The sequence below is a fragment of the Oncorhynchus nerka genome, linkage group LG14 (genome assembly GCF_034236695.1).
Source record: "Oncorhynchus nerka isolate Pitt River linkage group LG14, Oner_Uvic_2.0, whole genome shotgun sequence".
NCBI lineage: Eukaryota > Metazoa > Chordata > Actinopteri > Salmoniformes > Salmonidae > Oncorhynchus > Oncorhynchus nerka.
In genome coordinates this window covers 90,041,350-90,065,677 of record NC_088409.1, presented here as the reverse complement: position 1 = coordinate 90,065,677, position 24,328 = coordinate 90,041,350, and the positions used below count along the sequence as shown (strand labels likewise).

Here is a 24,328-nt window from a genome sequence, read left to right as displayed (position 1 = left end):
TTAGTTAGTTAGTTAGTGTTAGTTATAGGTGTTAGTTATAGGTGTTAGTTAGTTAGTGTTAGTTAGTTAGTGTTAGTTATAGGTGTTAGTTAGTTAGTGTTAGTTATAGGTGTTAGTTAGTTAGTGTTAGTTAGTTAGTTAGTGTTAGTTAGTTAGTGTTAGTTATAGGTGTTAGTGTTAGTTAGTTAGTTAGTGTTAGTTAGTTAGTTAGTGTTAATTAGTTAGTGTTAGTTATAGGTGTTAGTGTTAGTTAGTTAGTGTTAGTTAGTTAGTGTTAGTGTTAGTTATAGGTGTTAGTTATAGGTGTTAGTTATAGGTGTTAGTTAGTTAGTGTTAGTTAGTTAGTTAGTGTTAGTTAGTTAGTTAGTGTTAGTTATAGGTGTTAGTTATAGGTGTTAGTTAGTTAGTGTTAGTTAGTTAGTTAGTTAGTGTTAGTTAGTTAGTGTTAGTTATAGGTGTTAGTGTTAGTTAGTTAGTGTTAGTTAGTTAGTTAGTGTTAGTTATAGGTGTTAGTTATAGGTGTAAGTTAGTTAGTGTTAGTTAGTTAGTTAGTGTTAGTTAGTTAGTGTTAGTTATAGGTGTTAGTGTTAGTTAGTTAGTGCTAGTTAGTTAGTTACAGGTGTTAGTGTTAGTTAGTTAGTTAGTGTTAGTTATAGGTGTTTTAATAAAGTAGTAATATATATATATATTTTTAAATGAACAGAAAAGCATTAGCATATGCCTTATATGATCTATTATTCACTTTTAAATGAAAGTGTTACCAGATTGTGTTATGATGAAAGGTAAGACAGTTCCACCAAGTTCATATGGTGGGTTTATATCCGTTTCAGCCTACGTTTCCAGTCCAGACTCAATGGGCATGTCATTAATTGAAAGGACCATTGAACAGCAGGAAATATTCCAGTTTGTGTCTTAACCTTTTAGGCCCTTTGAAGGTGGAATGTGATCTGTTCTCAAGCCAATGGTGAAACCACATGTTGCCAACGGCAAAAGGCACTGCTGAGATTTGAACTCAGGATCTCCTGTTTACTAGACAGGCGCTTTAACCAACTAAGCCACAGCACCAGGTGATTTCTCTAGCTGCTGTGGAGTGTTTTGTTTTAATGGTTCAGAGGTCCCATTGACGGGTGACTCAGTTCTTTGTAATGCAGTCTCCGGAAGTTCAGCACACTCCTCCTAAACAGGATATTCAAAGTGGAGAGGTAGGAATGCAAGTCTTTGAGCCCTTCTTTAACAAACTTAAACTAGAAATTCAAACTAAAACTTTCAGTAGATTATATTGTTGTTGTTAAGGTTAATTGAATTTGTATTTTCTGTTGTTTTTTTTTTTCAGCCTAAGTGATCGAAGTTGAGTTTATTTTAAATTTGTTGAGGCTTTGAGTATATTGTAGTAAAACAGTCTGCCCCCTGTGAGGATCGAACTCACGACCTTCAGATTATGAGACTGACGCGCTGCCTACTGCGCCAAAGAGGCCTGGAGGAGATTGGGAGCATGTGTCTCTTTCCATGACATAGGGAGCTTGTGTCCGTTTCCGTGTGTCAGGTTTCTGGGGTAAATGGTGGAGGTGGGGTTAAATTCTGATCCCTGATTGGCTGATGGTGCTTCAACCAGAGGCTCTAGTTCAGAGCACAGCTTTAGACCAGAGATGCCTAGTCTGTCTGTCTATGTCTTTTCAACTGTTGGTCTGTCTGTCTGTGTCGTTCTATGTAAAGAAGGCACACTGGTGCAGTCAGGAGAGAGAGAATATAGTGTTTTGTGGTTTGTGTGTGTGTGAGACGCAGTCCCATTCTGGACAGAGAGAAGAGAGTGCATTTCTCTCTCTAAACAGTGACTAGGGAACCTGTGGAATTTGATTGGGATTTAAACCCAAAATGTTTACGGCTCAGTTTCTCAGGCACACACACACACACACACACACACACACACACACACACACACACACACACACACACACACACACACACAGACAGACACACAGACACACAGAGTAAAGAGTAAAGAGCTTGATGAGGTCTCTTCCTGTCTAGGCTGTAATTAGTGTTTGAGGGGATTGTGGGTAGCCTAATTATGCTCTCTAAGTGTCGCCTTCCTCCTCCCATCTATCCATCCATCTCTCCCTCTGTCTGCAGACCCCCTGACTGCAATCATTGTGTCTGTCCTTCTGTTATAGACGCCGGAACAGGGATTGTTCTGGGGTCTCAGCCCTAGTAGTGGGTCAAGTTGAGAGGGGGGAAGGGTGGGAGGTTATCTGTTTCTGGGAGTTTGAGGTGGAAGCTAAGCTCATAACATGCCTGTGCTGGTTTAACTGTCCTGGGAAAGACTGTGTGTGGGTGGACAAGCCGGCCCAGGGGACCTGACTCAGAAACAGATCAGCTTTCACTGCGTAGAGGAAGAACGCACCCTGTATGGTGGTTAGTTGTGTGTTTCATTTGTTTAATTTGATATGTCCAGACGTCTCATGGCATGAAGCAGATTACATACAATACCAGTCAAACGTTTGGACACACCTACTCATTACAGGGTTTTCTTTTCTTTTTTAAAACTATTTTGTACATTGTAGAATATTAGTGAAGACATCAAAACCATGAAATAAAACAGGGAATCATAGAGTAACCAAAAAAGTGTTAAACAAATAAAAATATATTTTATATTTGAGATTCTTCAAAGCAGCCACCCTTTGCCTTGATGACAGCTTTTCAATACCATTTAAAAACAATGCAGGGCTGCTATGCCACTGCTTATAGCTACAAGTTAATTACAACTATAAGAAATCTAAGATGTGTTAAATAAATGATATCCAGCTCAGCGCTCCAGCTATGTATTGTGTTGCTAAGTGTCTAGATGTCAGCTATGTATTGTGTCGATAACTTGCTAGCTAAGTGTCTAGATGTCAGCTATGCATTGTGTTGCTGACTTGCTAGCTAAGTGTCTCGATGTCAGCTATGCATTGTGTTGCTGACTTGCTAGCTAAGTGTCTAGATGTCAGCTATGCATTGTGTTGCTGACTTGCTAGCTAAGTGTCTAGATGTCAGCTATGCATTGCTGACTTGCTAGCTAAGTGTCTAGATGTCAGCTATGCATTGTGTTGCTAACTTGCTAGCTAAGTGTCTAGATGTCAGCTATGCATTGTGTTGCTAACTTGCTAGCTAAGTGTCTAGATGTCAGCTATGCATTGTGTTGCTGACTTGCTAGCTAAGTGTCTAGATGTCAGCTATGCATTGTGTTGCTGACTTGCTAGCTAAGTGTCTAGATGTCAGCTATGCATTTTGTTGCTAACTTGCTAGCTAAGTGTCTAGATGTCAGCTATGCATTGTGTTGCTGACTTGCTAGCTAAGTGTCTAGATGTCAGCTATGCATTGTGTTGCTGACTTGCTAGCTAAGTGTCTAGATGTCAGCTATGCATTGCTGACTTGCTAGCTAAGTGTCTAGATGTCAGCTATGCATTGCTGACTTGCTAGCTAAGTGTCTAGATGTCAGCTATGCATTGTGTTGCTAACTTGCTAGCTAAGTGTCTAGATGTCAGCTATGCATTGTGTTGCTGACTTGCTAGCTAAGTGTCTAGATGTCAGCTATGCATTGTGTTGCTGACTTGCTAGTTAAGTGTCTAGATGTCAGCTATGCATTGTGTTGCTGACTTGCTAGTTAAGTGTCTAGATGTCAGCTATGCATTGTGTTGCTAACTTGCTAGTTAAGTGTCTAGATGTCAGCTATGCATTGTGTTGCTGACTTGCTAGTTAAGTGTCTAGATGTCAGCTATGCATTGTGTTGCTGACTTGCTAGTTAAGTGTCTAGATGTCAGCTATGCATTGTGTTGCTAACTTGCTAGTTAAGTGTCTAGATGTCAGCTATGCATTGTGTTGCTGACTTGCTAGCTAAGTGTCTAGATGTCAGCTATGCATTGTGTTGCTAACTTGCTAGCTAAGTGTCTAGATGTCAGCTATGCATTGCTGACTTGCTAGCTAAGTGTCTAGATGTCAGCTATGCATTGTGTTGCTAACTTGCTAGCTAAGTGTCTAGATGTCAGCTATGCATTGTGTTGCTGACTTGCTAGCTAAGTGTCTAGATGTCAGCTATGCATTGTGTTGCTAACTTGCTAGCTAAGTGTCTAGATGTCAGCTATGCATTGCTGACTTGCTAGCTAAGTGTCTAGATGTCAGCTATGCATTGCTGACTTGCTAGCTAAGTGTCTAGATGTCAGCTATGCATTGTGTTGCTAGCTAAGTGTCTAGATGTCAGCTATGCATTGTGTTGCTGACTTGCTAGCTAAGTGTCTAGATATCAGCTATGCATTGCTGACTTGCTAGCTAAGTGTCTAGATGTCAGCTATGCATTGCTGACTTGATAGCTAAGTGTCTAGATGTCAGCTATGCATTGTGTTGCTAACTTGCTAGCTAAGTGTCTAGATGTCAGCTATGCATTGTGTTGCTGACTTGTTAGCTAAGTGTCTAGATGTCAGCTATGCATTGTGTTGCTAACTTGCTAGCTAAGTGTCTAGATGTCAGCTATGCATTGTGTTGCTGACTTGCTAGCTAAGTGTCTAGATGTCAGCTATGCATTGTGTTGCTGACTTGCTAGCTAAGTGTCTAGATATCAGCTATGCATTGCTGACTTGCTAGCTAAGTGTCTAGATGTCAGCTATGCATTGCTGACTTGCTAGCTAAGTGTCTAGATGTCAGCTATGCATTGTGTTGCTAACTTGCTAGCTAAGTGTCTAGATGTCAGCTATGCATTGTGTTGCTGACTTGCTAGCTAAGTGTCTAGATATCAGCTATGCATTGCTGACTTGCTAGTTAAGTGTCTAGATGTCAGCTATGCATTGTGTTGCTAACTTGCTAGCTAAGTGTCTAGATGTCAGCTATGCATTGCTGACTTGCTAGCTAAGTGTCTAGATGTCAGCTATGCATTGTGTTGCTAACTTGCTAGCTAAGTGTCTAGATGTCAGCTATGCATTGCTGACTTGCTAGCTAAGTGTCTAGATGTCAGCTATGCATTGTGTTGCTGACTTGGTAGCTAAGTGTCTAGATGTCAGCTATGCATTGTGTTGCTGACTTGCTAGCTAAGTGTCTAGATGTCAGCTATACATTGCTGACTTGCTAGCTAAGTGTCTAGATGTCAGCTATGCATTGTGTTGCTAACTTGCTAGCTAAGTGTCTAGATGTCAGCTATGCATTGCTGACTTGCTAGCTAAGTGTCTAGATGTCAGCTATGCATTGTGTTGCTAACTTGCTAGCTAAGTGTCTAAATGTCAGCTATGCATTGTGTTGCTGACTTGCTAGCTAAGTGTCTAGATGTCAGCTATGCATTGTGTTGCTGACTTGCTAGCTAAGTGTCTAGATGTCAGCTATACATTGCTGACTTGCTAGCTAAGTGTCTAGATGTCAGCTATGCATTGTGTTGCTAACTTGCTAGCTAAGTGTCTAGATGTCAGCTATGCATTGCTGACTTGCTAGCTAAGTGTCTAGATGTCAGCTATACATTGCTGACTTGCTAGCTAAGTGTCTAGATGTCAGCTATGCATTGTGTTGCTAACTTGCTAGCTAAGTGTCTAGATGTCAGCTATGCATTGCTGACTTGCTAGCTAAGTGTCTAGATGTCAGCTATGCATTGTGTTGCTGACTTGCTAGCTAAGTGTCTAGATGTCAGCTATGCATTGCTGACTTGCTAGCTAAGTGTCTAGATGTCAGCTATGCATTGTGTTGCTGACTTGCTAGCTAAGTGTCTAGATGTCAGCTATGCATTGTGTTGCTAACTTGCTAGCTAAGTGTCTAGATGTCAGCTATGCATTGTGTTGCTAACTTGCTAGCTAAGTGTCTAGATGTCAGCTATGCATTGCTGACTTGCTAGCTAAGTGTCTAGATGTCAGCTATGCATTGTGTTGCTAACTTGCTAGCTAAGTGTCTAGATGTCAGCTATGCATTGTGTTGCTGACTTGCTAGCTAAGTGTCTAGATGTCAGCTATGCATTGTGTTGCTGACTTGCTAGCTAAGTGTCTAGATGTCAGCTATACATTGCTGACTTGCTAGCTAAGTGTCTAGATGTCAGCTATGCATTGTGTTGCTAACTTGCTAGCTAAGTGTCTAGATGTCAGCTATGCATTGCTGACTTGCTAGCTAAGTGTCTAGATGTCAGCTATGCATTGTGTTGCTAACTTGCTAGCTAAGTGTCTAGATGTCAGCTATGCATTGCTGACTTGCTAGCTAAGTGTCTAGATGTCAGCTATGCATTGTGTTGCTGACTTGCTAGCTAAGTGTCTAGATGTCAGCTATGCATTGCTGACTTGCTAGCTAAGTGTCTAGATGTCAGCTATGCATTGTGTTGCTGACTTGCTAGCTAAGTGTCTAGATGTCAGCTATGCATTGTGTTGCTAACTTGCTAGCTAAGTGTCTAGATGTCAGCTATGCATTGTGTTGCTGACTTGCTAGCTAAGTGTCTAGATATCAGCTATGCATTGCTGACTTGCTAGCTAAGTGTCTAGATGTCAGCTATGCATTGTGTTGCTGACTTGCTAGTTAAGTGTCTAGATGTCAGCTATGCATTGTGTTGCTAACTTGCTAGCTAAGTGTCTAGATGTCAGCTATACATTGCTGACTTGCTAGCTAAGTGTCTAGATGTCAGCTATGCATTGTGTTGCTAACTTGCTAGCTAAGTGTCTAGATGTCAGCTATGCATTGCTGACTTGCTAGCTAAGTGTCTAGATGTCAGCTATGCATTGTGTTGCTAGCTAAGTGTCTAGATGTCAGCTATGCATTGCTGACTTGCTAGCTAAGTGTCTAGATGTCAGCTATGCATTGTGTTGCTGACTTGCTAGCTAAGTGTCTAGATGTCAGCTATGCATTGTGTTGCTAACTTGCTAGCTAAGTGTCTAGATGTCAGCTATGCATTGTGTTGCTGACTTGCTAGCTAAGTGTCTAGATATCAGCTATGCATTGTGTTGCTGACTTGCTAGCTAAGTGTCTAGATGTCAGCTATGCATTGTGTTGCTAACTTGCTAGCTAAGTGTCTAGATGTCAGCTATGCATTGTGTTGCTAACTTGCTAGCTAAGTGTCTAGATGTCATGACTGGAACGAACTACAAAAATCTCTTAAATTGGAAACACTTATCTCCCTCACTAGCTTTAAGCACCAACTGTCAGAGCAGCTCACATATTACTGCACCTATACATAGCCCACCTATAATGTAGCCCAAACAACTACCTCTTTCCCTACTCTATTTAATTAATTAATTAATTTTGCTCCTTTGCACCCCATTATTTGTATTTCTACTTTGCACATTCTTCCACTGCAAATCTACCATTCCATTGTTTTACTTGCTATATTGTATTTACTTCGCCACCATGGCCTTTTTTTGCCTTTACCTCCCTTCTCACCTCATTTGCTCACATCGTATATAGACTTGTTTATACTGTATTATTGACTGTATGTTTGTTTTACTCCATGTGTAACTCTGTGTCGTTGTCTGTGTCGCACTGCTTTGCTTTATCTTGGCCAGGTTGCAATTGTAAATGAGAACTTGTTCTCAACTGGCCTACCTGGTTAAATAAAGGTGAAATAAATAAATAAATGATCAAGCATCTTGGTTTCAGCAGAAACATTGAATCCCCTCCTGGTTCAAGATCCCTGTTGCCTAATTTTATTTTGTGCGAGAGAATAAAATAACATTTCAGGTATTACTGTATATCCTGGTATTGGTAGAGAAACGGTATGAAAACCTGAATACCGCCCAACGTGAGTGAGTGAGTCACATACAGGGCAATGTGATGTGGAGATACTGGACAGGTGGTGACTGAGGATCTTTCTCATCTAGTATGTAATGCTAGGCCTATCTATGTTAGGCATATCTATGTTAGGCCTAGCATTACATACTAGATGTATATCTATGTTATGCATTTAGTATGTATGCATTCCTCTGCTGTGATAGGGGCTCCACTGTCCCGCTGGCGGATGTATGGGGGAGAGCGGGACATAAATTCCTGCCTTGCGTAACCCTGGGGTCGCTGAGTCCACTCTTTCTCACTCTGCTCTCCTTCCTCCCTCTTTATCTAACTTTCTCCCTCTCTTCCTGCATTCCCTCTCTCCATCTCTTGGCAATGGACCAAACAAACAGAAATCCCCTCCAGAACACTAAGTGATAGTTGAGTGGACTTCCTCCTGCTCTGCCAGGAACCTGACAGCATTGTCTGATGTCCACATGGCGTAGAAAAGAAAAAACACAAGGATGTTGAGTTGAAAACATTGCTTTGGTTGTCCTCTTTAAAGAGTAGTGGTAGTGTCTCACTGGGAGTACGTTCTAGCCTGGTAGTGTCTCACTGGGAGGTGTGTTCTAGCCTGGTAGTGTCTCACTGGGAGTACGTTCTAGCCTGGTAGTGTCTCACTGGGAGGTGAGTTCTAGCCTGGTAGTGTCTCACTGGGAGGTGCGTTCTAGCCTGGTAGTGTCTCACTGGGAGGTACGTTCTAGCCTGGTAGTGTCTCACTGGGAGGTGTGTTCTAGCCTGGTAGTGTCTCACTGGGAGGTACGTTCTAGCCTGGTAGTTTCTCACTGGGAGTACGTTCTAGCCTGGTAGTGTCTCACTGGGAGGTGAGTTCTAGCCTGGTAGTGTCTCACTGGGAGGTGAGTTCTAGCCTGGTAGTGTCTCACTGGGAGTACGTTCTAGCCTGGTAGTGTCTCACTGGGAGGTGAGTTCTAGCCTGGTAGTGTCTCACTGGGAGGTGAGTTCTAGCCTGGTAGTGTCTCACTGGGAGGTGCGTTCTAGCCTGGTAGTGTCTCACTGGGAGGTGTGTTCTAGCCTGGTAGTGTCTCACTGGGAGGTACGTTCTAGCCTGGTAGTGTCTCACTGGGAGGTACGTTCTAGCCTGGTAGTGTCTCACTGGGAGGTACGTTCTAGCCTGGTAGTGTCTCACTGGGAGGTGCGTTCTAGCCTGGTAGTGTCTCACTGGGAGGTGCGTTCTAGCCTGGTAGTGTCTCACTGGGAGGTGCGTTCTAGCCTGGTAGTGTCTCACTGGGAGGTGCGTTCTAGCCTGGTAGTGTCTCACTGGGAGGTGAGTTCTAGCCTGGTAGTGTCTCACTGGGAGTACGTTCTAGCCTGGTAGTTTCTCACTGGGAGGTACGTTCTAGCCTGGGAGTGTCTCACTGGGAGGTACGTTCTAGCCTGGTAGTGTCTCACTGGGAGGTGAGTTCTAGCCTGGTAGTGTCTCACTGGGAGGTGAGTTCTAGCCTGGTAGTGTCTCACTGGGAGGTGCGTTCTAGCCTGGTAGTTTCTCACTGGGAGGTACGTTCTAGCCTGGGAGTGTCTCACTGGGAGGTACGTTCTAGCCTGGTAGTGTCTCACTGGGAGGTACGTTCTAGCCTGGTAGTGTCTCACTGGGAGGTACGTTCTAGCCTGGTAGTGTCTCACTGGGAGGTACGTTCTAGCCTGGTAGTGTCTCACTGGGAGGTACGTTCTAGCCTGGTAGTGTTTCACTGGGAGGTACGTTCTAGCCTGGTAGTGTCTCACTGGGAGGTACGTTCTAGCCTGGTAGTGTCTCACTGGGAGGTACGTTCTAGCCTGGTAGTGTCTCACTGGGAGGTAAGTTCTAGCCTGGTAGTGTCTCACTGGGAGGTACGTTCTAGCCTGGTAGTGTCTCACTGGGAGGTACGTTCTAGCCTGGTTTCCTGCTGTGTCACTGCTCCATCAACGTTGTTCTCCTTTTGTCAGTCAACTACAACATCTTTCTCTCTCCATTCAATTTAAGGGCTTTATTGGCAAGGAAACATATATTAACATCTCCTCTCTCTCTCTCTCTCTCTAGGACATACAGTTTGAAGAAGGGCCAGTTGGAGAGGGACTATGCCCAGGTAAGAGCCTGTGTTCTACAACCTGATGGTTTTTCTCTGCTGTCAGGAGCCTTGTCCCTGGAGGAGGGGCTTCTAGCCAGGCTGGTCCTTATCTCTCAATATCTGTCCCTAGGAGTAGAGTGGTGTAGAGTGGCTTTTAGCCAGGCTGGTCCTTATCTCTCAATATCTGACCCTAGGAGTGGTGTAGAGTAGCTTTTAGCCAGGCTGGCCCTTATCTTCTATCAGTCTATCTAATCTGTTCTATTGGCATGAGCTCACTATACACACATACTTGAGTTACTGCAACACACACACATATTTAGCTAGACACACACACACACACACACATATTCTTGAGGACGCTACTACACATGCATACTCTCCTTCTCTCTCTCTCTTTGCTGAGCAGCTGTCCACACAAATAAACATTGTTTTCTGGCCTCATCGGCCTCAGCCCGCTGAACACAGACACTGTTGAACTGTAGAGAGAAAGGGGGAGAGAGAGAGAGAGAGAGAGAGAGAGAGAGAGAGAGAGAGAGAGAGAGAGAGAGAGAGAGAGAGAGAGAGAGAGAGAGAGAGAGAGAGAGAGAGAGAGAGAGAGAGAGAGAGAGAGAGAGAGAGAGAGAGAGAGAGAGAGAGAGAGAGAGAGAGAGAGAGAGACAGAGAGAGAGAGAGAGAGAGAGAGAGAGAGAGAGAGAGAGAGAGGAAGAGGAAGAGGAAGAGAGAGAGAGAGAGGAAGAGAGAGAGAGCGAGAGAGGAAGAGAGAGCGAGCGAGAGAGGAAGAGAGAGAGAGCGAGAGAGGAAGAGAGAGCGAGTGAGTGAGGGAGAGAGAGAGAGGGAGAGAGGAAGAGGGAGAGGGAGAGAGGGAGCGGGAGAGAGAGGAGGAGCGGGAGAGAGAGAGGAGGAGCGAGAGAGAGAGGAGGAGCGAGAGAGAGAGGAGGAGCGAGAGAGAGAGAGAGCAAGAGAGGAGTGAGAGAGAGAGCGAGCAAGAGAGGAGGAGCGAGAGAGAGGAGGAGCGAGAGAGAGAGGAGGAGCGCGAGAGAGAGGAGGAGCGAGAGAGAGAGGAGGAGCGAGGGAGCGAGAGAGAGAGCCATAGAGGAGGAGCGAGAGAGAGAGAGAGAGAGAGGAGGAGGAGAGAGAGAGAGAGAGAGAGGAGGAGCGAGAGAGAGAGAGGAGGAGAGAGAGAGAGAGAGAGGAGGGGAGAGAGGAGGAGGAGAGAGAGAGAGGAGGGGAGAGAGAGAGGGGGAGAGAGAGAGGAGGAGCGAGAGAGAGAGAGGAGGAGCGAGAGAGAGAGGAGGAGCGAGAGAGAGGAGGAGGAGCGAGAGAGGAGGAGAAGAGCGAGAGAGGGAGAGAGATGGGAAAAGAGAGGAGGAGCGAGAGGAAAAGAGAGCAGGAGCGAGAGGAAAAGAGAGCGAATGAGAGAGAGGAGGAGCAAGAGAAGAATTGAGAGAGAGAGGGCGGGAGAGAGAGAGAGAGAGAGAGAGAGAGGAAGATTGAGAGGGCGGGAGAGAGAGAGAGAGAGGAAGATTGAGAGAGCGAGGAAGAGCGAGAGAAAGAGAGCGAGAGTAGAAGGGCGAGAGAGAGTAGAAAGGCGAGCTAGATAGAGGGGACGGGCGAGCGAGCTAGTGAGGGGGGAAGGGTGAGAGAGGGGAAGGGCGAGCGAGCTAGAGAGAGAGGAAGGGTGAGAGAGTGGAAGGGCGAGCGAGCTAGAGAGAGGGGAAGGGTGAGAGAGTGGAAGGGCGAGCGAGCTAGAGAGAGAGGAAGGGTGAGAGAGTGGAAGGGCGAGCGAGCGAGCTAGAGAGAGGGGAAGGGCGAGCGGGGAAGGGCAAGTGAGCGAGAGGGGAAGGGTGAGCGACAGAGAGGGGAAGGGTGAGCGACAGAGAGGGGAAGGGTGAGCGACAGAGAGGGGAAGGGTGAGCGACAGAGAGGGGAAGGGAGAGCGAGCTAGAGAGAGGGGAAGGGTGAGAGAGGGGAAGGGCGAGCGAGCTAGAGAGAGGAAGGGCGAGCGAGCTAGAGAGAGGGGAAGGGCGAGCGACAGAGAGGGGAAGGGCGAGCGACAGAGAGGGGAAGGGCGAGAGAAAGGGGAAGGGCGAGCGAGAGCGAGAGGAAAAGTGCACACGAGAGGAAGAGCGAGAGAGAGAGATAGGAAGGGCGAGAGAGAGTGAGAGGTTGAGAGTGAGTGAGAGGTTGAGAGTGAGTGAGAGGTTGAGAGTGAGTGAGAGGTTGAGAGTGAGTGAGAGGTTGAGAGTGAGTGAGAGGTTGAGAGTGAGTGAGAGGTTGAGAGTGAGTGAGAGGTTGAGAGGGAGTGAGAGGGAGTGAGAGGGAGTGAGAGGGAGTGAGAGGGAGGTTGAGAGGGAGGTTGAGAGGGAGGTTGAGAGGGAGGTTGAGAGGGAGTGAGAGGGAGGTTGAGAGGGAGGTTGAGAGGGAGAGAGAGAGAGGTTGAGGGAGAGTGAGAGTGCGCGAGCGAGGAAGAGAAGAGAGGAGAGGGAGAATGGAGAAGACTTTCTCACTCTTTCTGGTATTAGTACAGTGTGTTCTGCCAGAGTAACTGGGTGTGTGTGTGTGTGTGTGTTTGCCTGAGCTCATGCAGTATTGTGATGTGATTCTCAGACAATCTTCTATCACATGTGACTCGTTTCCGAAAGTAGGCGAGAGCCATGTGAACTTTCATGTACCTTAATAACAGACTTGTATGCCATCTGTAAATATGAATACAATTGTTAAATTACGAGCCTAGTTGGTTGAACCACAGGAAAAAGCCAGCAACCTTCCCACTAGCCATGATTGGCTAAGATAATGAGAGGGCTGGACATGCCAAGAGATGAGTTCAGATTGGTCTGCCGTATAGCACGCGTCTGTCTATAACATGAGCTGGTCAGTATGTGTAGGGAATCCTGTCTAACACGGCTTTTCTCACGTGTCACGTCGTACAACTGCATAAGTGTTGCTCTCCACTTTCTGAAGGATCACGTTGTGAAATCAGTGGAATTTGAGTATGATAGCTAAAGAGAGAGAGGAAACACCTGTCTCCGGATTACATCTTCAAACTAAGGGCAACCGTGGCATCTGTAACAGGGAGAAGTGTCCATCCATGATGTGTACGGGTGAGATAGTCTAGCTAGCTACATTTTCAGCTATTACACGTTTCTAATTTTGTCAGAAAGTTAAATTGTACTGTTAGCTAGCTAGCTAATATTAGCTGGCTCACTAGCTAACATTACATGTATGATCTTATTATTCATATCTCACAGCCATTTGCTTTGCTAGTTATAGCCTAATGTTAGCTAGCTAACATTGAACCTGGTTGGTTAGCTACCGACAGATTCATGCATGGTAGTAACGTCATGAGTTGGGATTATGGTTCATTGTTTACCTAGCTAGCTACATGTCTTAACAAAAGGCTCCACTATGCAAGTAACCATTTCAATAGAATGTTAATGATGTCACTGTTGATAGACAGAGCTGGTAAATTCACTCTGGCCATCTACTCTGATTTCAGAGCCCTCTCTTCTGAGTGAGCCAGAGCGCAGAATAACTGACAAACTTACGAACGCTCAACACCCGTTGAATATGGCCGTAAACATTGCCAAAACAACGTCAATTGTAGAGAATCAAGGCGGACGGTCGGTCAGAATCGAGGCGGACGGTCGGTCAGAATCGAGGCGGTCGGTCGGTCAGAATCGAGGCGGTCGGTCGGTCAGAATCGAGGCGGTCGGTCGGTCAGAATCGAGGCGGTCGGTCGGTCAGAATCGAGGCGGTCGGTCGGTCAGAATCGAGGCGGTCGGTCGGTCAGAATCGAGGCGGTCGGTCGGTCAGAATCGAGGCGGTCGGTCGGTCAGGATCGAGGCGGTCGGTCGGTCAGGATCGAGGCGGTCGGTCGGTCAGGATCGAGGCGGACGGTCGGTCAGGATCGAGGCGGGCGGTCGGTCAGGATCGAGGCGGGCGGTCGGTCAGGATCGAGGCGGACGGTCGGTCAGGATCGAGGCGGGCGGTCGGTCAGGATCGAGGCGGGCGGTCGGTCAGGATCGAGGCGGGCGGTCGGTCAGGATCGAGGCGGACGGTCGGTCAGGATCGAGGCGGACGGTCGGTCAGGATCGAGGCGGACGGTCGGTCAGGATCGAGGCGGTCGGTCGGTCAGGATCGAGGCGGTCGGTCAGAATCGAGGCGGACAGTCGGTCAGAATCAAGGCGGTCGGTCACCTATGTTTGAGTTTTTGGGAAAGGGCCAGTGGGTGAGCAGAGGGGAGTTGCTCATAGCAACCACAGCTGAGTGAGAAAGAGGGAAAGAGGGAGAGAATGTGAGGAAGAGGGGGAATAAGGAGAACATGTGAATTAGAGGGAGGGAGAGAATGTGAAGTAGAGGGGGAGGGAAGGATTGAGAGAACGTGAAGTAGGAGGAAGAGTGGGGAGGGAAGGAGGGAGAGAGAGTGTGAAGTAGAGGGAGGAAGGTAGGGAAAAAGGGAGATAATGTGAAGAAGAGGGGGGAGGGAAGGATGGAGAGAATGTGAGGGAGAGGGAATGAGTGCTGCCCTGTCATTTGACCTCTAGCCTTTATGGTATGTCAGACATGCTCCTCTAATTATCAGCTGTCAATCAAAATCCTCCCATGCTGTGTGTGCCTATAGCTTGGTTATACGGCTTGCGTGCTTGTTTGTGTGGGTTGGTTCTTCTATCCTTGTGGAGACTTAGGTCCCCACAAGGACAGTAAAACAAGGAAAAATCTCCCTCTTGGGGACATTCCCCACGTCCCCATGAGCACAAAGGCTATTTTAAGCGTAGGGGTTAAGGGTTAGGGTTAGAATTACGGTTACGTGTTAAGGTCAGCGTTAAGGTTACGGTAAGTGTTAGTGTTACGTGTTAAGGTTTAGGTTATGGTTAGGGTTACGTGTTAAGGTTTAGGGTTACGTGTTAAGGTCAGCGTTAAGGTTACGGTAAGTGTTAGGGTTACGTGTTATGGTAAGGTTTAGGGTTACGTGTTATGGTAAGGTTTAGGGTTACGTGTTAAGGTTTAGGGTTACGTGTTAAGGTTATGGTAAGGTTTAGGGTTACGTGTTAAGGTTATGGTAAGGTTTAGGGTTACGTGTTAAGGTTATGGTAAGGTTTAGTGAAAATAGGAAATACATTTTTAGGTCCCCACGAGGATCGAAGTCCAAAACATCTGTGTGGTTTGTGGATGACAGGCCTTCCAGTGTTGTTTCTCCTGATGCCACTCCTCCTGCACACACACCTGGAATAGTTCTGTGGACTGGACTAGACTGGACTAGACTGGACTGGACTGGACTAGACTGGAGAAAAAGTGTGTGTGTGCAGTGTTCTGTTTAATTTATGATTTTTTTCTCAATGTGTTTTATCTAGTTGAATAGGAATCGATTTGAATTCTTAATTAAATTGGGAATCATATGGACGACTGATTCCACCTCCGTGTTCAGCGATCGATGGAATCAATTCTGAATCGATTCCCATTACAAGACGTAGTGTGTGTTTCTGTGTAAGTCTGTGGTTGTGTGTGGTCATGTGTAGTCAGCCAGGTCACCGGTGATACAAGTCAGTATTCCACGTCCATCCATGTCTGAGGATGTCGGGAGATGAGGTGGAAACCGGACACTAGGGGCAACAGTGAGCGCAGTTACCTTCAAGTAGGTTTTGGTTTTACTAGGGTGTTGAGGACGGGAAGGGTGTTGAGGAGGGTGTTGAGGACTGGGAGGGTGTTGAGGACTGGGAGGGTGTTGAGGACGGGGAGGGTGTTGAGGACGGGGAGGGTGTTGAGGACGGGGAGGGTGTTGAGGAGGGTGTTGAGGACGGGGAGAAGGTTGAGCACGGGGAGGGTGTTGAGGACGGGGAGGGTGTTGAGGAGGGTGTTGAGGGTGTTGAGGATGGGGAGGGTGTTGGGGAGGGTGTTGAGGATGGGGAGGGTGTTGAGGAGGGTGTTGAGGACGGGGAGGGTGTTGAGGAGGGTGTTGAGGACGGGGAGGGTGTTGAGCACGGGGAGGGTGTTGAGGACGGGGAGGGTGTTGAGGAGGGTGTTGAGGACGGGGAGAAGGTTGAGGACGGGGAGCGTGTTGAGCACGGGGAGGGTGTTGAGGACGGGGGGGGTTGAGGAGGGTGTTGAGGACGGGGAGGGTGTTGAGGACGGGGAGGGTGTTGAGGAGGGTGTTGAGGATGGGGAGGGTGTTGAGGATGGGGAGGGTGTTGAGGACGGGGAGGGTGTTGAGGACAGGGAGGGTGTTGAGGATGGGGAGGGTGTTGAGGAGGGTGTTGAGGACGGGGAGGGTGTTGAGGAGGGTGTTGAGGACGGGAGGGTGTTGAGGATGGGGAGGGTGTTGAGGAGGGTGTTGAGGACGGGGAGGGTGTTGAGGAGGGTGTTGAGGACGGGGAGGGTGTTGAGGACTGGGAGGGTGTTGAGGATGGGGAGGGTGTTGAGGAGGGGGAGGGTGTTGAGGATAGTGTTGAGGATGGGGAGGGTGTTGAGGAGGGTGTTGAGGAGGGGAGGGTGTTGAGGAGGGTGTTGAGGACGGGGAGGGTTTTGAGGACGGGGAGGGTGTTGAGGAGGGGTTGAGGAGGAGGAGGGTGTTGAGGACGGGGAGGGTGTTGATGGGGAGGGTGTTGATGGGGAGGGTGTTGAGGAGGGTGTTGAGGACGGGGAGGGTGTTGAGGAGGGTGTTGAGGACGGGGAGGGTGTTGAGGATGGGGAGGGTGTTGAGGAGGGTGTTGAGGACGGGGAGGGTGTTGAGGAGGGTGTTGAGGACTGGGAGGGTGTTGAGGATGGGGAGGGTGTTGAGGAGGGGAGGGTGTTGAGGATAGTGTTGAGGATGGGGAGGGTGTTGAGGAGGGTGTTGAGGAGGGGAGGGTGTTGAGGAGGGTGTTGAGGACGGGGAGGGTTTTGAGGACGGGGAGGGTGTTGAGGAGGGGTTGAGGAGGAGGAGGAGGGTGTTGAGGACGGGGAGGCTGTTGATGGGGAGGGTGTTGATGGGGAGGGTGTTGAGGAGGGTGTTGAGGATGGGGAGGGTGTTGAGGAGGGTGTTGAGGACGGGGAGGGTGTTGAGGACGGGGAGGGTGCTGGGGACGGGGAGGGTGTTGAGGAGGGTGTTGAGGACGGGGAGGGTGTTGGGGAGGGTTTTGAGGATGGGGAGGGTGTTGGGGAGGGTGTTGGGGAGGGTGTTGAGGACGAGGAGGGTGTTGAGGAGGGTGTTGAGGATGGGGAGGGTGTTGGGGAGGGGGTTGAGGAGGGGTTGAGGAGGAGGCGGGTGTTGAGGACGGGGAGGGTGTTGAGGATGGGGAGGGTGTTGACGAGGATGTTGAGGACGGGGAGGATGTTGAGGACGGGGAGGGTTTTGAGGATGGGGAGGGTGTTGGGGAGGGTGTTGAGGACGAGGAGGGTGTTGGGGAGGGTGTTGAGGAGGGTGTTGAGGATGGGGAGGGTGTTGGGGAGGGTGTTGAGGAGGGTGTTGAGGACGGGGAGGGTGTTGAGGATGGGGAGGGTGTTGACGAGGGTGTTGAGGACGGGGAGGGTGTTGGGGACGGGGAAGGTGTTGAGGACGGGGAGGGTGTTGAGGACGGGGAGGGTGTTGAGGACGGGGAGGGTGTTGAGGAGGGTGTTGGGGACGGGGAGGGTGTTGGGGAGGGTGTTGAGGTTGAGGAGGGTGTTGAGGACGGGGAGGGTGTTGAGGACGGGGAGGGTGTTGAGGAGGGTGTTGAGGACGGGGAGGGTGTTGAGGACGGGGAGGGTTTTGAGGAGGGTGTTGAGGATGGGGAGGGTGTTGAGGATGGGGAGGGTGTTGAGGATGGGGAGGGTGTTGAGGAGGGTGTTGAGGATGGGGAGGGTGTTGAGGATGGGGAGGGTGTTGAGGAGGGTGTTGAGGATGTTGAGGAGGGTGTTGAGGACGGGGAGGGTGTTGAGGACGGGGAGGGTGTTGAGGAGGGTGTTGAGGACGGGGAGGGTGTTGAGGAGGGGGTTGAGGAGGAGGAGGGTGTTGAGGATGGGGAGGGTGTTGAGGATGGGGAGGGTGTTGAGGACGGTGTTGAGGACGGGGAGGGTGTTGAGGACGGGGAGGGTGTTGAGGAGGGTGTTGAGGATGGGGAGGGTGTTGAGGACGGGGAGGGTGTTGAGGACGGAGAGGGTGTTGAGGAGGGTGTTGAGGACAGGGAGGGTGTTGAGGACGGGGAGGGTAGATGGGCGTAAACATCTGCCTCTGATTCTAAAGGTTGTAATTTTAAATCCAGAGGTAGAAAGTTGTTTTTGAGATTTTTGTTTTAAGCCAATCACAAACCATTGCGTTAATGCCTAACCTGAACCATAAACACTTCTAAATGTGACGTTCGAGAACCATGGATGGGCGTCTTATTCTGACGAGAGACTGTGAGAGTTAGGTGTGTGTAGTCTGTGTGTGTATAGTGTGTGTGTAGTGTGTGTGTGTTGCAGCATCGCCTTGTCTAGAGAACAATTGTCTGTCTGGAGTCCGCACTGCAGCTTATCAGCCCCTCCCTCTCCTCTTTTACCCTCTCTCCTCATCCCTCCCTTCTCATCCTCTCATCCCTCTCATCCTCTCATCCCTCTCCTCTTTTACCCTCTCTCCTCATCCCTCCCTTCTCATCCCTCTCCTCCTCTCATCCCTCTCCTCCTCTCATCCTTCTCCTCCTCTCATCCTTCTCCTCCTCTCCTCCTCTCATCCCTCCTCCTCTCCTCCTCTCATCCTTTTCCTCCTCATCCCTCTCCTCTCCTCCTCTCATCCCTCTCCTCCTCTCATCCTCTCATCCCTCTCCTCCTCTCATCCATCCTCCTCTCATCCCTTCCTCCTCTCATCCCTGACTCCTCCCTCTCTCCTCCTCATCCTTCGCTCCTCCTCTGTTCCTGGGAAAGTTACGGGGAAAGGCCGGGTCATTTGCATAATTGCTATGTGTGTGTGTGAGAGACTGTGTGTGTGTTTCACTTGTGTCATCTGCTCAAACACACACACACACACACACACACACACACACACACACACACACACACACACACACACACACACACACACACACACAGTGGGGCAAAAAAGCATTTAGTCAGCCACCAATTGTGCACATTCTCCCACTTAAGAAGATGAGAGAGGCCTGTAATTTTCATCATAGGTACACTTCAACTATGACAGACAAAATGAGATGTTTTTTCTCCAGAAAATCACATTGTAGGTTTTTTTAATGAATTTATTTTCAAATTATGGTGAAAAATTTGGTCAATAACAAAAGTTTATCTCAATACTTTGTTATATACCCTTTGTTAGCAATGACAGAGGTCAAACATTTTCTGTAAGTCTTTTTCACACACTGTTGCTGGTATTTTGGCCCATTCCTCCATGCAGATCTCCTCTAGAGCAGTGATGTTTTGGGGCTGTTGCTGGGCAACACGGACTTTCAACTCCCTCCAAAGATTTTCTATGGGGTTGAGATCTGGAGACTGGCTAGGCCACTCCAGGACCTTGAAATGCTTCTTACGAAGCCACTCCTTCGTTGCCCGGGCGGTGTGTTTTGGATCATTGTCATGCTGAAAGCCCAGCCACGTTTCATCTTCAATGCCCTTGCTGATGGAAGGAGGTTTTCACTCAAAATCTCACGATACATGGCCCCATTCATTCTTTCCTTTACACGGATCAGTCGTCCTGGTCCGTTTGCAGAAAAACAGCCCCAAAGCATGATGTTTCCACCCCCATGCTTCACAGTAGGTATGGTGTTCATTGGATGCAACTCAGCATTCTTTGTCCTCCAAACACGACGAGTTGAGTTTCTAACAAAAATTTCTGTTTTGGTTTCATCTGACCATTTGACATACTCCCAATCTTCTTCTGGATCATCCAAATGCTCTCTAGCAAACTTCAGACGGGCCTGGACATGTACTGGCTTAAGCAGGGGGACACGTCTTGCACTGCAGGATTTGAGTCCCTTGCGGCGTAGTGTGTTACTGATGGTAGGCTTTGTTACTTTGGTCCCAGCTCTCTGCAGGTCATTCACTAGGTCCCCCCGTGTGGTTCTGGGATTTTTGCTCACCGTTCTTGTGATCATTTTGACCCCACGGGGTGAGATCTTGCGTGGAACCCCAGATCGAGGGAGATTATCAGTGGTCTTGTATGTCTTCCATTTCCTAATAATTGCTCCCACAGTTGATTTCTTCAAACCAAGCTGCTTACCTATTGCAGATTTAGTTTTCCCAGCCTGGTGCAGGTCTACAATTTTGTTTCTGGTGTCCTTTGACAGCTCTTTGGTCTTGGCCATAGTGGAGTTCGGAGTGTGACTGTTTTAGGTTGTGGACAGGTGTCTTTTATACTGATAGCAAGTTCAAACAGGTGCCATTAATACAGGTAACGAGTGGAGGACAGAGGAGCCTCTTAAAGAAGAAGTTACAGGTCTGTGAGAGTCAGAAATCTTGCTTATTTGTAGTTGACCAAATACTTATTTTCCACCATAATTTGCAAATAAAGTCATTAAAAAATCCTACAATGTGATTTTCTGGATTTTTTCCACTCATTTTGTCTGTCATAGTTGAAAATTACAGGCCTCTCTCATCTTTTTAAGTGGGGGGGGTGAGAAGGGTGTTCTAAGAGCGAAATAGAAAAGGACCGGATCAGGGAGGGAATTTCAGACAAAGAGAAAGAAAGATCCTGATTGTGACTGTAGGGCTGAAGAGTGAGTGAGAGGGAGGAATGGAGGGATGGTGACTGTAGGGCTGAACAGTGAGTGAGAGGGAGGAATGGTGACTGTAGGGCTGAACAGTGAGTGAGTGAGAGGGAGGAATGGTGACTGTAGGGCTGAACAGTGAGTGAGAGGGAGGAATGGTGACTGTAGGGCTGAAGAGTGAGAGAGGGAGGAATGGAGGGATGGTGACTGTAGGGATGAACAGTGAGTGAGAGGGAGGAATGGTGACTGTAGGGCTGAAGAGTGAGTGAGAGGGAGGAAGGGAGGGATGTTGAGGGAGGAATGGTGACTGTAGGGCTGAATAGTGAGTGAGATGGAGGGATGGTGACTGTAGGGATGAAGAGGGAGGAATGGAGGGATGGTCACTGTAGGGCTGAACAGTGAGTGAGAGGGAGGAATGGTGACTGTAGGGCTGAACAGTGAGTGAGAGGGAGGAATGGTGACTGTAGGGCTGAACAGTGAGTGAGAGGGAGGAATGGTGACTGTAGGGCTGAACAGTGAGTGAGAGGGAGGAATGGTGACTGTAGGGCTGAAGAGTGAGAGAGGGAGGAATGGAGGGATGGAGAGTGAGAGGGATGAATGGAGGGATGGTGACTGTAGGGATGAAGAGGGAGGAATGGAGGGATGGTGACTGTAGGGATGAAGAGGGAGGAATGGAGGGATGGTGACTGTAGGGATGGTGAGTGAGAGGGATGGTGAGTGAGAGGGATGAATAGAGGGATGGTGAGTGAGAGGGAGGAATGGAGGGATGGTGAGTGAGAGGGATGAATGGAGGGAGGGTGACTGTAGGGATGGTGAGTGTGAGGGATGAATGGAGGGATGGTGACTGTAGGGATGGTGAGTGAGAGGGAGGAATGGAGGGATGGTGACTGTAGGGATGGTGAGTGAGAGGGAGGAATGGAGGGATGGTGAGTGAGAGGGATGAATGGAGGGATGGTGAGTGAGAGGGAGGAATGGAGGGATGGTGAGTGAGAGGGGTGACTGTAGGGATGGTGAGGGAGGAATGGAGGGATGGTGACTGTAGGGATGGTGAGTGAGAGGGAGGAATGGAGGGATGGTGACTGTAGGGATGGTGAGTGAGAGGGATGAATGGAGGGAGGGTGACTGTAGGGATGGTGAGTGAGAGGGAGGAATGGAGGGATGGTGAGTGAGAGGGAGGAATGGAGGGATGGTGACTGTAGGGATGGTGAGTGAGAGGGAGGAATGGAGGGATGGTGACTGTAGGGATGGTGAGTGAGAGGGATGAATGGAGGGAGGGTGACTGTAGGGATGGTGAGTGAGAGGGAGGAATGGAGGGATGGTGAGTGAGAGGGATGAATGGAGGGAGGGTGACTGTAGGGATGGTGAGTGAGAGGGAGGAATGGAGGGATGGTGACTGTAGGGATGGTGAGTGAGAGGGAGGAATGGAGGGATGGTGACTGTAGGGATGGTGAGTGAGAGGGAGGAATGGAGGGATGGTGACTGTAGGGATGGTGAGTGAGAGGGAGGAATGGAGGGAGGGTGACTGTAGGGATGGTGACTGTAGGGATGGTGAGTGAGAGGGAGGAATGGAGTGATGGTGACTGTAGGGATGGTGAGTGAGAGGGATGAATGGAGGGAGGGTGACTGTAGGGATGGTGACTGTAGGGATGGTGAGTGAGAGGGAGGAATGGAGGGAGGGTGACTAGGGATGGTGACTGTAGGGATGGTGAGTGAGAGGGAGGAATGGAGGGATGGTGACTGTAGGGATGGTGAGTGAGAGGGAGGAATGGAGGGAGGGTGACTGTAGGGATGGTGAGTGAGAGGGAGGAATGGAGGGATGGTGACTGTATGGATGGTGAGTGAGAGGGAGGAATGGAGGGAGGGTGACTGTAGGGATGGTGAGTGAGAGGGAGGAATGGAGGGATGGTGACTGTAGGGATGGTGAGGGAGGAATGGAGGGAGGGTGACTGTAGGGATGGTGAGTGAGAGGGAGGAATGGAGGGATGGTGACTGTAGGGATGGTGAGTGAGAGGGAGGAATGGAGGGATGGTGAGTGAGAGGGATGAATGGAGGGATGGTGACTGTAGGGATGGTGAGTGAGAGGGAGGAATGGAGGGATGGTGACTGTAGGGATGGTGAGTGAGAGGGAGGAATGGAGGGAGGGTGACTGTAGGGATGGTGAGTGAGAGGGAGGAATGGAGGGATGGTGACTGGAGGGATGGTGAGTGAGAGGGATGAATGGAGGGATGGTGAGTGTAGGGATTGTGAGTGAGAGGGAGGAATGGAGGGAGGGTGACTGTAGGGATGGTGAGTGAGAGGGAGGAATGGAGGGATGGTGACTGTAGGGATGGTGAGTGAGAGGGAGGGATGGAGGGATGGTGACTGTAGGGATGGTGAGTGAGAGGGAGGAATGGAGGGAGGAATGGAGGGAGGGTGACTGTAGGGAGGGTGACTGTAGGGATGGTGACTGTAGGGATGGTGACTGTAGGGATGGTGACTGTAGGGATGGTGACTGTAGGGATGGTGACTGATTTGCGACACTTTCTGCTGTACTTTCCTTTTTATCCATCCTTTTCTTTTTAAGATGTTGAGCTGACGATATCGACATGCATCACGCCACATTCACTCTTTCTCCTCCTCTCTCCTCCTCCCTCCCTTTCTCCCTCTTTCTTTCTCTCGCTTTCTCTCCGTCTCTCCCTCTCTCTGGTCTGGTCAGGATATCCTGTGGTCTGAGTGCTCTCTTATCCTCTCTGGCATGGACAAAAACAGGAAGTGTGTGTGTGCCTGCCTATGCCAGTGTTTTGTCCATGCTCCGACGCTGGAGGTGACCTCATATCCTTTAGCCTACCTCACTTCGTTGGGGTTGAGTGATGTGTGTATGCGTGCTGCTCTATTCCTTGCAGGCTACAGTGTTTTCTGGTATTTCTGGTTCTCTCTGGTTCTAGACCAGTCCTGTCACCTGGTACTGGTCTCCCAGGTCTAACTCAGGGCCTGATCGTAATGGAGAGAGAATCACTGGCTGACACTGTCCTGGTCTGGTACTGACAAGACACTGTCCTGGTCTGGTACTGTACTGACAAGACACTGTCCTGGTCTGGTACTGACAAGACACTGTCCTGGTGTTGTACTGACAAGACATTGTCCTGGTCTGGTACTGTACTGACAAGACACTGTCCTGGTTCGGTACTGACAAGACATTGTCCTGGTCTGGTACTGACAAGACACTGTCCTGGTTCGGTACTGACAAGACATTGTCCTGGTCTGGTACTGACAAGACACTGTCCTGGTCTGGTGCTGTACTGACAAGACACTGTCCTGGTCTGGTGCTGTACTGACAAGACACTGTCCTGGTCTGGTACTGACAAGACACTGTCCTGGTCTGGTACTGACAAGACACTGTCCTGGTCTGGTGTTGTACTGACAAGACACTGTCCTGGTCTGGTACTGACAAGACACTGTCCTGGTCTGGTGTTGTACTGACAAGACACTGTCCTGGTCTGGTACTGACAAGACACTGTCCTGGTCTGGTACTGACAAGACACTGTCCTGGTCTGGTGTTGTACTGACAAGACTGAACCAAAGAGAAGGGAGACAGGACCACATTTGTGGGTTTGGAGGCTGTAGAGAAACACAGACAGAGGATAAACTAAGCCTGTGTGTTTGTGTGTTTATTTTAGTTATTTTGAGCCCCTACTTTGAGGAAGAGGAGGAAGAGGTGGAGGAAGGTAAATAGAAGATGTATGGCCAGCTGATCACTGTATCCATTGAGAGGAGTTGAATGCCTCTTTCTCTCTGTTGCAGACACACACACCCTAACCCCCCCAGCCCAGCCCAGTCTACCCTAACCCCCCCCAGCCCAGTCTGCCCTGATGATGTCAGAGGCAGAGAGAG

The 24,328-nt window shown here is 48.9% G+C and overlaps 1 protein-coding gene and 1 non-coding gene across 3 annotated transcripts in view; one reads left to right on the top strand and one right to left on the bottom strand.

Moving 5' to 3' along the window:
• The window catches only part of LOC115126219 (F-BAR and double SH3 domains protein 2-like), a 111,706-nt gene that overhangs the window by 31,092 nt on the left and 56,286 nt on the right, over positions 1-24,328 (top strand). For both annotated transcript variants that reach the window (XM_065000524.1, XM_065000525.1), the window contains exon 3: positions 9,788-9,833. In XM_065000524.1, the coding sequence (XP_064856596.1) occupies positions 9,788-9,833 (46 nt within the window). The remainder of the gene's footprint in view (positions 1-9,787; positions 9,834-24,328) is intronic.
• trnat-agu (transfer RNA threonine (anticodon AGU)) lies at positions 992-1,065 on the bottom strand. The gene has a single exon. It is a non-coding gene; the product is annotated as a tRNA-Thr (tRNA).